Genomic DNA, 13377 nt, shown 5'->3' on the forward strand with positions numbered 1-13377 from the left:
CCCCTTGAATATTTATAATTGGCCAGTTTCTATTCATGAATTTGTTGAGATGAGTAACTACTTTTCTTATTTGAATTTAAGTCTTCAATTGACATAGGTGAACCGAGATGGTCATGTGAATTAAGTCACACAAAAGGCTAATGAAATGGCATACATAACAACCCCAACATGTTGCTGAAAAAGCAAGACCTTGAAAAAGATTCGTAGTTGTCCACGTTAGTGATAAAATTCAAACAAAAAGTGTATGGAGTGAACTAGCGAATGAGAAGAAGAAGCAAAATTAAAAACAATATGTTGTCCACTATCCTCAGACAATTGCTATGTGTTGTGCACGTAACTAAGATGGATGAAAAATTGGTTGAAAATTTCCAAAATCTAACGTCAAATGGAGAATTTATAAAAAGCTCAAAGGGGCTAAAACTAAAGTTTACGAGGAAAGTGGCCTCATTAAAGTTCGAGAGGGTAATTGACCGAAAGTAAATTTAATGAAAAAAATTTAGCTACTCATTACAAGTTCTGAAGAAAAATCGACAAATACCTGAAGAAATAATAATAAAACTCCGAAATTTTTTGTGAGTTGAGTAGAAGTTAATTGCTGGAATAAGTATAACCACAGGTTTACGGGTGACACCGACATGTTACAATTGTGAAACACACGAGGAACTTACGCGAGGTATGGCGTATTTTCCTTTTAATAACGCATTGGCTAGCCACCGGTACGCTGCTTCAGTAAAGTGGATACCATCCCAATTGATAAACTCTGCTGGGTTTTCACAAGCACTCGCCTGCGGAGTACCACATTGCGTTTAATCGTAAACAGGTTCAGCTTCAGCATTTGGAAACTATGCGTTGTTAAGGGCCTATTGACAAAGCTAAGATTGAGTCGTAACTAAAATAGATGCACATTGTTCTTGCTTTCGAGATAAGATCAAACCAGCAGAAGTCCGAGGGATTGAGCTGCAAAGATAAAGCGAAATCAGAAGCTGATAAAAAATCAGATACTTGTGTGGTGGTTGTAGTTTTAAGATATGATCAGCGGATGATGCTTAACTATACCAATGAAGTCGATGATTAAGCGGCCTTCGGAGCAGCGTCCGAGGTGGTGAAAGTAGGTCTCCCTGTATGGAGGGAAGAAGAAGTGGAAATGCTTGTCATGGGAGCTGATGTACAAGTTTCAGGTATCAGCAAGTGAATCGCCAAAGCTGAAAATTGAATTGAAGCAGCCAAAGGCATGTGGGAAGAAAGTGAAAATTGATATGAGGAGGAAATTCATCCAATAATATGTTTGAAATGACGAATCCATAGAATTGATAGATCTCTCTCGCTGAGTCGAAAGAGAAATTCTTGTGTCCAGACACTCATATAATATGATTTGTATTCCATATAATATATTGAAGAAATTTTGGGTATTTAACTACTATGCATAAATAATGGTATTTTAAGTGTGGATTAGGAAAGCAAGTTCGATCGGAAATTCCGATTTTAACCAAAACAGTTCTAAATTTAGCATCGGGCTGGACGAAATTGCCTACACTATTCATTCTGTTGAAAAGTAAACAAAATGTGATCACATTTATTCAATTGATGTTTGGACGCAAAAAACCTTGACCCACATTATTTTAGAGCTCATTTAAAAATAGTTTTAAAACAACTGAAAGTACTTTTAGATAAATTTTTTTTTTTTTTTTTCAAATGCTGTTTAAGTGTTTCATCGTTCTTGCAAGAAGCATCAGTTTGCACATAGACTGATACTTCTCGCAAAAAAAATAAAACATTTCAACTGTTTTTTTTTTTTTTTTTCAATATTCAGTTGCATTTTTAGAGGGAATTGATTCCACTAACATTTTCTCAAAACTGCTTTTAGCTTTTTAAGAAAACTTCCAAATGAGAGTTTAGTGGAACAAACATGTCAAGGTTCCCTTCGTCCAAACAAAAAAACATGTTTGGGTTCCCAACATAAAGAATGGAATGAAATCACAGAACTTATTGCAATTATTCCGGTTGGGTGAGAATACATTACACAACAAGCAAATACATTGCTTCTATTATTTCAATAGCTCTTATTTAATACAGCAAGCAAAATTTACAACAAAGTACATTGCTTTCAAATTTTCTAACTCTCCGGTTTAGATCTTCCGTTTTGATTCTTTCGACTGCGATCTGTTTACTGAGGATTTGGAGGTCGGCTGTTGGCGGCCGAAACTCGGGATCCCCATTCCAGCAGCTCTTTGCTAGTGTCATCCTTGTGCACAAACACTTCAATAAAGCATAGACTATCCTTGTGCTCCCCTGTTGCCTTCGCAATTGCTTCTGTTAAATCCTCCTCTGTACGTACCTGTATCAAAGCAAGAATAATCATCGTCCCCTGCATCAGATTAGCTATCAGGATTAGGGAAGTTATTTCTTTTATGCTAACCTTGGTAGTCCAGCATTTGCCTTCGCCATTGTGGATGGCATCGACAAGGCCGGTGTAATCCCAGTTCTTAATCACATTGTATGGACCATCGTGAATCTCTACTTCAATTGTGTAGCCTCCGTTGTTGATAAGAAATATAATGGTGTTTTGTCCACATCGGATCATTGTCGAAATGTCCTGTGCGGTTACCTGAAGGGAGACACTATTTACCAACCAAGCGCCATATATCTCTCTCTAAAACATAAACTTTATCGATCGGAAAAATTATAAGGCAATGGTAATTTCTTATCTTTTACCGTTTTAAATGATTAAAACAAAAGAAGAAACTGTTTTGCAGAAAAACTTTAGTTAATTTAAACCATCTCTTATCAATCTTATCATTTACTATTTTTCATGTGTCCTTATTTGACAGTCGCATTCCAGCTCCATGGTACTCTTGATCCTGATATAACTAACCTGGAAACTCCCATCACCAATGCAAGCGATCACACGTTTATCTTTGGCACCCTGAGCATAGCCAAGAGTGGCGCCCACCGACCATCCAATTGATCCATATTGCATCTGAAATTCATACCTGAATAAAAATGATACAACCGGTTGGTAGTCCGTTGCGTAACATGCAAAGTTAATCATATTCGAGAACCACATAAATGAGTTGTCTAAAGGAAACCGCATCATACCCACAATTCTCAGGCAGTCGGAGCTTCTGACAATTGAACCATGAGTCTCCAGTTTCAGCAATTATCGCAGAGTCTCCACTGATAATCTCCTGTAAAAGTTAAATAAATAATTAACAATTAGAAATCTCAATATGAGAAGCACAAACAGAACATAGACAGCTCAAGCATACAAAACAGAACACTCTGCTCCTACCTGAATGTGCTTAAAAAGAATATTGACCCTCAGAGGCTCATCCTTCTCACTCTTCAGAGGGATGCCATGGGGAACAAAGATACGATGGTAATTCTCAACAGCTGTACTGTTTTTCTTTAGCTTCTTGGCCAATGCACTCAAGAAGTCCGCCATGAAAACCCAGCCAAAGGACGGACCATCCCCAATTGTCACACGATTTGGCTGCACAACAATCGCTTTCTCCTTCTTGATCAACAAGGAATACCCCACAGAGCTATAATCATTGAAAATGGGTCCAACAAAAACATAAGCATCAGCAGACTCCACAATCTCACCGCAGAAGGTGGTGCTCACAGCACCCCAATAAGTCCCAATGAAATGCGGGTGGTGCTCGGGCACCAAACCCTTACCAGAGGGCATTACAGTGATCGGGTACCCGCTAGCATCTGCAAACTCCATAAAGGCCTGCTGTGCTTTCGCTACTCTCAACTTGGGGCCACCGACAATCACAGGTTTCACAGCCTTGTTGAGGAAAGCAGCGGTGGCTTCAACTGCTGCCTCCAACCCACATTGGTTGCTTACTTTCGGTGCAAGGAAGAAGGGGACCGGCTCTCTGGAAAATGTGGGATGAGGAATTGCAGGCAGGTTGCAGCTTATGCTTATGTATACAGGCTTGCTTTCTTTCAATGCTGTTGAGATTGCTGTGTCTATCTGCTCATGTGCATCTTCCAAATTGTTCACCACTGCCTGTCACAACAATTTGCACCAAATTCAATATATTTGGAAACACAAAGGTCATATTTATAATTAGGGAAATTTTTAACATGGCCCCCCTGAACTTAAGATCTGATTCTGATTTGCCCTAATATTTCAAAACGTATCACTTTACCCCTACAATTAATCAAATTTTCTGTCAAAAGGAAATAATAAGGACTCCATTGAGAAGTACTTTTTATGAGTGAAAAGCTTGTAGAAAAAATATTTGTGGATTCCAAAAGAATTTGAAATGTTTTTTCTAGATTAACTTATATTGCATTGATTGCAAAAATATTTTCCCTAAAAGCTATTCAGATATGTGAAAGTACTTTTCAAAGAAGCCCTAATTTTGTCTATTTAAGTTTAGGTACGATGCTCAAAACAAAATTAAGAGTAAATTGTAGCAATAATCCTTTAATTTTAACTCAATTGAAGCAATGATCCCTCAACTAAAACTTTATTATTATTGGTATCTTAATTTATCAAAACATACGTACAGTTATAGTCTATCAACTAAAAATTTATTATCAATTGCCCTTTAACTTTAATCCAGAAGAAATGGTACTTTATCTTTAACTTAATTAGAGCAATAATCCCTTAACTTTAACCGAATTGTAGCAATAGTCATTCCAACGTAACTCATTTTGACAAAATTCTGATAAAGTTGACAAAAAATGATCATAGCTACATGTTTAGATGAGTTAAGAGATCCCAATTGTAGCAATTGTCCTTCCAACATAATTTATTTTGACAAAATTCAAACAAAGTTATAACATAATTTAAGATGAGCAGTAATGAATTTTTAGTTAAGAGAGCATTCCTACAATTTACTCTAAAATTAAAAACAGATGGGGCAACTCGGTAAAAAGGCACGAGTTCAAGGGCATTGCTAAATTTTTTTTATTTTTCTAAACCAAGAATATTCTTTTTCCTAGCAAGACTGAAAGCGAGCTTTACCTGATGACATGTGACGGTTTGGAAGCACCGAAGCTCCTGAGTAAAATCGGGCAACCCGATCGTGTGGTGGAGGATCCGGTTCGTGCCGTAATCGTTGGAGTTCGGCCCACCTACTATGCAGATGACCGGCAAGTTCTCGCTGCACGCACCGGCGATCGCGTTCAGCACACTGAGCCCGCCGACAGTGAACGTAACGACGCACGCTCCAACCCCCCTGGCGCGTGCGTAGCCGTCAGCAGCATAACCGGCGTTGAGCTCGTTGCAGCAGCCGATGAGGTTGAGGCCGGGCTCGGCGACCAGGTGATCGAGAAGCGTTAAGTTGAAGTCGCCGGGAACGGAAAAGACATCATGGGCTCCGATTTCGACAAGTCGCCGAGCCAGGTAGCCGCCCAGCGTTCCGCCGGAGGCGGCGGGTAGGACCGGCAGCGGAGCCGCGCCGTTTGTTGAGCCGATATGAGTAGAAGCGTTCATGGATAATTGTAAAATGATGGTTTAGAGTTTGATCAGAGGGATGATTATTACTGTGGTCGTTAGAGAATTGTTTTGGTGGTGTATCTGTATATATACACGGTGGAGTGGAGTTTTAGTGGTGGTTTTGAAACCTGTGGGTGACTTTGTAATATGATTAGTATTAAAACATCTAAAAGTTTTCTTTTTTCAACTTAAAAAATATTTGAAAGTTTTTTATTTTTTATGTAATAATATATTAACTGTTAAGAGCATCTCCAATAAAAAGATATATAATCGAGATGAAAAAATTATATTTCATCTCATTAGTAAATGAGAGTTTTACTCCCATAAGAGATGTAAATGGGAGGTTTTACTTTCTGTTTTTGTGGGCGGGACTCACCCACAAAAGATGTAAAAAGTATATATATATTTATATTTTCCATTTAAGATGTGCATTTTATATCTTGCCATTAGAGAGTTTCTCGATTAGCTAAAAATGTAAAATACACATTTCAATGTACATAGTATTTTTATTAGAAATGCTCTTATATACTTAAATTAAAAGGTGAAAATAAATGGGCATCTTGTAATTATTTACAAAAATTTTAGATTTTAAACATCTCAGTCATAAGTAAATATTTATAATGCTGGACCTTAATATTATGTTTTAGACACAAAAATTTAAGGTTTTGAATACAATAATTATTTATTAGGATTTGAGCAAAACCACTTATCAATGAGCTAATCCTAATAATTTTTTTTCAAATTTATCTTTGACAAAAATTAAATTTAAAACACCATTACTATAAAGATTGTTTAAAGGTGGAGTTTGATCTCTTTTGATTTGGTAATTGGCTGTTTTAGCTTTTGGCTTTGGCTTTTGGCTTTGGTGGTCGGTTTTGAGAGGCTGTGGTTTTAGGCAGTGGGTTTGATTATTTTAATGTCCTTAATCACCACAAAAGTAGGAAAAATTTGGATTCTTTTGGATTGTGATTCGTGACCACTGTTTGAAAAAACAGCAAACCAGAAGCTGCTGATTGCTGGTTTTCAATTTCAATTCCGACGTTTTGTTTCAAATGTCTACGTGAGCAGAGAGAAAAGTTCAGCCTTCTGGTCATTCACAGGAGAAATTTTTCCAACTGCCGGGAACACCATGACACATGGTGTTCCCTCACACATCAAGATTTGACATCTTGAATATCCTTCAATTTTATATTTCAATAAATATAAAAAACTAAATCCTAATGTGTGAAGGAATACCATGTGTCATGGTGTTCCCGGCACATGGAAAAATTTTCCCATTCACAGAGAGATTTTTAATGTGTTAAAAACATGATTAGATATTTTATTTCATAAACTATGTTGTCGTGCGACGAAAAATATCAAAAAAATATGTTCTTATAATCTTACTTGTAAAACTCTACAAAAGACCAAATTTTTAAAATCAAAGTTGCAAACCAAATGTGTAGTTGTAGATAATTAGTTATTAATTAAGTATCGATTAATATATTTTTTTATTTATTAATAACATATTATTTGATTTATAAATTTGATATCTCTAATATTATTCTTACAAAAATGCAAATGTAATCATGAGTTTTCAAAATGTCTTGTCAACCCAATCTTTTTCTTGTATTTTTTTTTCAAGAGAGGTATGGTCCATGTCCTTTCTTTCTTTTTTTCTGTATTTTCTTTTTCAAAATGTATAAGGTGTATGTCTCTTCTCTTTGTATTTCGTTTTTCTTGTTCTATGAGGGGTAAGGTTTATATCCTTCCTAACTTGGTGTAACTTCTTTTTTCCTATCAATAAATTTACCTCGTCCATTGAGGTTTTTCAAAAAAAAAAATGTTACAAATTATTTAACGACAGTTTTACCACTTATTCAGTCACATTTTTCAATTAAATTTTGCCTTGAATTTTTAAGATATGATGCAAAAATAAGCAACGTGTCCTACATGAATTTTGAAAAACATACTAAACTTTACAAACTATTAAAAGTTCTAAGTTGTAGATTTGATTAATTTATTACTTCTATAAGAAGATTTTTTTTTTTTTTATAAACAACTGCATTAGTAAGTTATATTATTAAGAGAATTATTATTAGCACTTCAAAAATCTCATTTGGTACTCCAAACTTACTATAATTAGAAAGAAATATACTTATGAGAAGTGTAGAATGAAATTTTTGAAATACTAATAACAGTTCCCTTCTTAATTGTTAAAAGAAAATAAATTAATAAAGATCAAACTCGAACTACAGTGTATAAGCATAATTATTTTCCGTTATTGTAGTAAAGCAGGGGTTAAGCCAACAAAAACTTTACACAGCATATTTTTCAAATGGCCCATGTACTTTTGTGCTCGGTGTACTAACAAATTTTACTAGATGTACCCGTTGGGGAAATTTAATTAAATGTTTTAAAAATTGTAATTTTCACCATACCGATTGTAAATTGTGGAACGGAAGCAGATATCAGTCTCTAATTTATTTTAAAAAGTTTTGAATAATATGATTACATGGATGTGTGGACTTTTTTTTTTTCCCAGTTTCTCGTACACTCCATTTTATTTTAATTAAAATAACGAACGTAATTAAACAGGGATATATGTACTAAAAATGATGTGTGTTATCATTTCTATATCCACAAAAGAATAATATGTCCCAAAATCAAGGATATTGTATGTTTCTCGGTCACTATTTCCTAATCCTACCAGGATAGGAACGCCATATTAGAGAAGTACCACAACAAATTATGATGTAAAATTGTCAACATAAAAATGTACAAGTGAACTACATTACAAAATTTGTGAACCTAATTAGGTGAGATTTGGCTCACCTAATTAATTAAACTACATTACAAAAGTAGACACATAGTTAACATCAATAGTTAAAAATTCATTGAGCCTAATCTCGCCTAGTTAAATAAACCATATTACAAAAGTAGACACCAATCAAGCTTTCCTATTGGACAACGAGTTAAGGACTCAGTGCCCTAATGCCAGATAGCTGCAGAAAAGCACAAGCCCGAAAACAAAATATGTGCCCCGGCCACACACTCACAATTCAAACTACCTGAGTTCGTTATAGTATTTCCCGTCATACTCCAATCACCCAATAAATTGGTATTCCTAAACGAGTCATTCAAGGTATAACGAACATATCCTGTCTTCACATAGAATCAAGAACATGATCAAAAAGGATAAAAAAAAAGGGCTAATTCGGATAGAGCGATCAAACCAAGAAGTGATTACTAATTTTTCCACATAAAAAGAGTGCAAAATTATTTCCCAATTTATTATTATGAAACTTTAAAGGTACCAATAGAATTCACAGATAATGTTTCTATGATAGCATAGAATTTAGTCGAGTAATAACTAATGAAAATTTCTCAGGAGTAATAGTTAATGAAAATTTCTAATTGCAAACACAAATTTCTTAAATTTAATTAAACCTAATAAATTCGTTGAATTTCTAAGGCTTTCTTTTACATTGTTTGAACAAATCTTCAACAAAAAATCAACACAAAGTGGAAAGATCGAACTAAACAGTGGTCGGAACAAACTGAACAAAACACTATCAAATTACACGCTACGAAACAAATAGTAATTAACAAGGAATCTTCGATGTGAACCACTTCATGATCGAAAAGGGAAGCTTGATCAACGCCAGAGCAAACTCAACAATGATCGTCACGCACAAGCAGCACGGACATATGCAAGTCAACGCCAACCCGACTATCCAGATGACGACGCCAATGACGGAGAGGATGAGAGCGACGAAGGCGAAGGGCAGGCCGAGGAGAAACCCTAGCGGCCTGCATTCGCAATCGTCTCCGCAGCAGCAGCTCATTGATTGTTTTTCTGCTGTTCTTGTTTCTCTTCTACTTCTTTATAGTTGGTAGGTTGTAGAAGGCGATACGGGAAGGCAACTTCGTTTGGTTTGTTGTCGATTGTAGGAAACGATATGACTAAGGAATAGGTATTTGGGGTATATATGTAATACTATTTCACGGAGTTAAACAAGGACTTGTATTCTGCTGCCGCCTTTACACCCTAATCCACAAAGAATTCCTATATATTTTCGGAAAAGTCTGCCGCGTGTAGCCCATCCTGGTCGTTTATTTTTATGGAATTCACAATAACAACGGTTAAGATCAGCTCCTCCACACGATTTGTTTATCTTGCATGTATTTTTTTTTTATTTCATTAAGATGTTACAATGAGGGCATAGAAATAAGAAGCAAATTGGATTTGATTACGTATTTTAAGAGGAAGTTAACTTTTTCGATTCGTTCACTTATCAGTAATGCGAAAATAAAGAATCGGATAATTTTGAAATGGACAAAAATGTAAGGAAAGATAATTAGATTGACACCTCTTCCTACTTAAACAAAATTTTGAAATTGTGTTATTCCATTACGAATTTTGGTAATCTTACTGTGAGTTATATGCAAATAAACGCGAAAAAAGTCATGAAGGGAACACATTATCTTTCTTTTCATTCTCATTACTGATAGTAAACGAGATCTAAAATAATTTCGATTCTCATTCGTTTTAAGTAAGTTGGAGAAAACAAACTTGAGTTCATGGAGTATAACCCATTGCTTTACTTACTTTGACCAAACTCGGGTGGCCAAAAAGAAATGTTGTTTTCGTTTTATACGCAGAGAGATTTGCAAAATAAAATAAAATAATAATAATATAAAAAAAAAAAAAAAAAAAAGCATCTTTGTGATATGCGAAACAAACCAATAATACATTCCCTGGTCATTCTCCTACTTTCCTTGACCAACGAGAGCCTCCTTTTCCGACTCCAACCTCCACATGGACATGCATTTTATTTTGCAAATACAATCATTCAAAGAATCGAATACCTGTTTTAACTCTATTATTTTTCTGCTGTATTAAAGAGTTTTTTTTTTCTTTTTTTTTTTCAAGCGATATTGGGATGAGGAAACTCAGAGTTCTGGGTGGAAAGATATTAGCGTCTAGAAACATTTTTAAAATAGTTAAAAATATTTTTGGTGAAAATATTTTTAGTATAAATCCTTAAACATGCAAGTGAATCCTGAAAAGTGTCTTCCTCAAGAAACACATAACTGGTGCTTCTTACCGTTGCAAGAAGCGTTTTAAGTGCTTTTAGAATCCAAAAACATTTTCTTTAAAAACGCTTTCAATTATTTTAAAAACACTTTCAAATGATTCCGTAAATTGGCATTTTGATGGTCACATCACAGAGCCTATTAATGTACAAATACAATTAGGTGACTATTTAATTATTGATCAGCAAATCATTCTGTGGTTTAGCTTTGAGAGTGAAAAAACTTGAATTACTGACTGCTAACTATTGCTTTGAGAGTGGACAAATATTCCCCTTCCACAGAAAATTACCTTTGAACATGGTTTTGGCTTGTCCAATTGAGCAACATTCTATTCTCCCCCGAAAGCCCGGGCAGTCCGCTTGCGTGAACTCAATGATACACCGGCTGAGTTAGCACCCGTTAATTTGTTCGCCAGGTTCAAAACCGAGCTAGGAGGCTTATCTTCAGGCTCCCCTACAGCTTCAACATCGCCCGCTCTCTTTAGTCGTTGCAGCGAACTTGTCTTCAACCATATGAAGGCTCATCAACCACTATCAGTACCAATCCAGCTACAGGCGGTGTCTTTAGATATCCCGCTTGACTTCATTTTCTCTCTAAGCTCAATTACACTTTCCCATTTCCCAGCGGCTGCTAAAGTATTTGAGAATGCAACATATGCCCCAGGCCGACCATCAGGATTCAACTTAAAAAATTCCTTGGCAGCTATATTTGCCATTCCAACATCACCATGTAATGTGCTTGAACTAAGAAGAGCAGCCCAAACATCGGAATTGGGCTTCTCGGGCATCCCCATTGCAAACTCCCACGCTTGACGCAAACTCCCTGCACGTCCCAAGAGATCAACCATGCAAGCATAATGCTCCATCCTTGGTTTCAACGAGTAGTCCCTATCCATGCTTTCAAAGATCTCAAGGCCTTTGTCAACTAGCCCAGCATGTCCGCAAGCTGATAACGCACTGAGGAATGTGACAAAATTGGGTTCAATTTGGTGTTTCCTTTGCATTATGCTAAAGAACTCAAGTGCTTCGTTAGGATATCCGTTCTTCCCATAACCATCGATCATTGAAGTCCATGAAAACACATTTTTTTGGGGCATGTGGTCAAAAATTCTCCGAGCATCCTCAACTCTTCCGCATTTTGAGTACATGTCAATAAGAGCACTTCCCATCTTTATGTCCAAAAACAATCCAGTCTTCATAAGATGACTTTGGATTTGTTGGCCAACTTCAAACGATGCCAACACCGAGCAAGCTCCAATAACACTAGCAAAGGTCGAGAGATTAGGTTGGAAATTCAACCGTTGCATGTCAATGTAAACGTCAAGTGATCTCCGAGCATACTCAACCGATTTGCTGTAACCTTCAATCATTGCGTTAAATACCACCACATCTTTTTCAACCGTTTTCCTAAATATATCTTCAGCATCTTCCACAGATCCTTGATTCATGTACCCAGAAATCATCGATGTAGAACATATAACATTCTTTTCCAACATCATATCAAACACAGTCCTCGCATAACGGACCTTCCCATTCTTAACGTATGAGTCGACGAGCGCAGTATAAAGTACCTCATCAGGCGCAACATCTGTTCTAATCATCTGGCCATGCACTACTCTTCCTAAACTATGCGGCAATGCGACATCACCAGCACAAGTAGAGGCTCTCAAGATCATCGAAAACGTATACCCATCAAGCTTCTCACCAGATAAAACCAGTCCCCGAACCAAGTTAAGCGATTCTTCTACCTTCCCACGTTTGAGGTATCCACCGATCAAGTAATTATAAGCGGAAAGAGTCTGTGCAGGCAATTCATCAAACACTTGGCGTGCATAAGCCAATGAACCACATTTGAGGTGGAGTATAAGGAGTTTGATGGAAATATTGACATTGGGTCGGAACCCAGATTTGAGAATCCGGGTATGGATCTTTCGGCCATGCGAAGGGTTATCTGAATTGATGAATTGTTGCAGAGCAGATGATAGACCGGTGGCGATTGTCTGGGAGACGGAGCCTCGTGGTGGCGGTAAATTTTGACTTGGCGGGGGAGGCATTTTCTGGTAAATCGACGGTCTGGTTATTGGTACATTTCCATTTTTCATTTGCACAGTTGGATCTCGTTATCTAATTTGGGTTTTGTTTGGGCCAAAAATTCAATGGCAGAAGGTTGGGCTCAATTCTTGCACTAGGCCCAAGAGTGGTGGCCCATAGGCCCATCAACTTCAGCGCAGGCCATTTGTCAAATATGAATAAGAACAGTGGTTTCCACACAAATAACCTCCTCTTATACACGCATACGTGATTTAAAATATCAAAAAAGAACAAATCACAAATGCAGACATAAATAAATAGACGTGCGCAGAAAAAAGAAAGTACGCTAAACTCAAATTTTCAAATAAACAATATTTAGCCTTTGGACTCGTTTGAAAGTGTTTTTCAGTGCTCAAATTGTGTTCATCGATCTCATGTTGTCCTACAAATAGTAAAAGCTGACCTCCCCTTGTATAGATTTGGTGTTCATTAGTTTGACCGTTCTACAAATTGAGATGAGAAAAATGTGGGCTTGTTTCAAAGTGCAGAGAACGAGATGAGATGACCGATGATTTATGCAAGTAAAGTTGCCGCTGTCACCCAATGTATCAAGGCTCAAAGCTTAGTTCCAGATTTGGTGTGCGGGACAAAAAAACAAAAGGCTGATGAAGTATTACGATGACTTACTCTGATGTGTAGTTCTTCTCACTTACTAAGGTAATCCTCTAACTCAAAAGGCTCAAAGCTAATCCCTTTCAACAAATGTGATTAGAGCAGTTGAGTTGGTTCAGTATTAAGTTGAGAATAAATTTC

The 13377-nt window shown here is 36.5% G+C and overlaps 3 protein-coding genes across 3 annotated transcripts; all 3 read right to left on the minus strand.

The window, feature by feature from the left end:
• Positions 1 to 1964: 1964 nt before the first annotated feature.
• Positions 1965 to 5526, minus strand: LOC103944123 (pyruvate decarboxylase 1). Its single transcript, XM_009354534.3, has 6 exons — positions 4982 to 5526; positions 3290 to 4015; positions 3097 to 3185; positions 2873 to 2990; positions 2417 to 2605; positions 1965 to 2335 (listed from the first exon to the last, which is right to left on the minus strand). The coding sequence occupies exons 1-6, from the start codon at positions 5450 to 5452 to the stop codon at positions 2165 to 2167; spliced, it is 1764 nt and encodes a 587-aa protein (XP_009352809.1). The 5' UTR covers positions 5453 to 5526; the 3' UTR covers positions 1965 to 2164.
• A 3302-nt stretch (positions 5527 to 8828) lies between these two features.
• On the minus strand, positions 8829 to 9297 carry LOC103944124 (signaling peptide TAXIMIN 1). Its single transcript, XM_009354535.3, has one exon. The coding sequence runs from the start codon at positions 9280 to 9282 to the stop codon at positions 9040 to 9042; it is 243 nt and encodes an 80-aa protein (XP_009352810.1). The 5' UTR covers positions 9283 to 9297; the 3' UTR covers positions 8829 to 9039.
• A 1337-nt stretch (positions 9298 to 10634) lies between these two features.
• Positions 10635 to 12625, minus strand: LOC103944253 (pentatricopeptide repeat-containing protein At1g28690, mitochondrial-like). The gene has a single exon (XM_009354680.3). The coding sequence runs from the start codon at positions 12585 to 12587 to the stop codon at positions 11058 to 11060; it is 1530 nt and encodes a 509-aa protein (XP_009352955.2). The 5' UTR covers positions 12588 to 12625; the 3' UTR covers positions 10635 to 11057.
• Between the last annotated feature and the right edge of the window lie 752 nt (positions 12626 to 13377).

This window comes from the organism of the source record quoted next, unplaced genomic scaffold (assembly GCF_019419815.1).
Source record: "Pyrus x bretschneideri cultivar Hongxiangsu unplaced genomic scaffold, Pyrus_bretschneideri_v1 Contig33, whole genome shotgun sequence".
NCBI lineage: Eukaryota > Viridiplantae > Streptophyta > Magnoliopsida > Rosales > Rosaceae > Pyrus > Pyrus x bretschneideri.

What these genes read in the sequence shown, in the direction of transcription:
- LOC103944123 (XM_009354534.3), bottom strand. Translation starts at nt 5,452, where the DNA reads ATGAACGCTTCTACTCATATCGGCTCAACAAACGGCGCGGCTCCGCTG. An exon ending in CGACTGCCTGAGAATTGTGG is followed by an intron (nt 2,991 to 3,096) that starts GTATGATGCGGT and finishes ATTTTTATTCAG; the next exon opens with GTATGAATTTCAGATGCAAT. An exon ending in GCAAATGCTGGACTACCAAG is followed by an intron (nt 2,336 to 2,416) that starts GTTAGCATAAAA and finishes GCTTTGATACAG; the next exon opens with GTACGTACAGAGGAGGATTT.
- LOC103944124 (XM_009354535.3), bottom strand. Translation starts at nt 9,282, where the DNA reads ATGAGCTGCTGCTGCGGAGACGATTGCGAATGCAGGCCGCTAGGGTTT.
- LOC103944253 (XM_009354680.3), bottom strand. Translation starts at nt 12,587, where the DNA reads ATGCCTCCCCCGCCAAGTCAAAATTTACCGCCACCACGAGGCTCCGTC.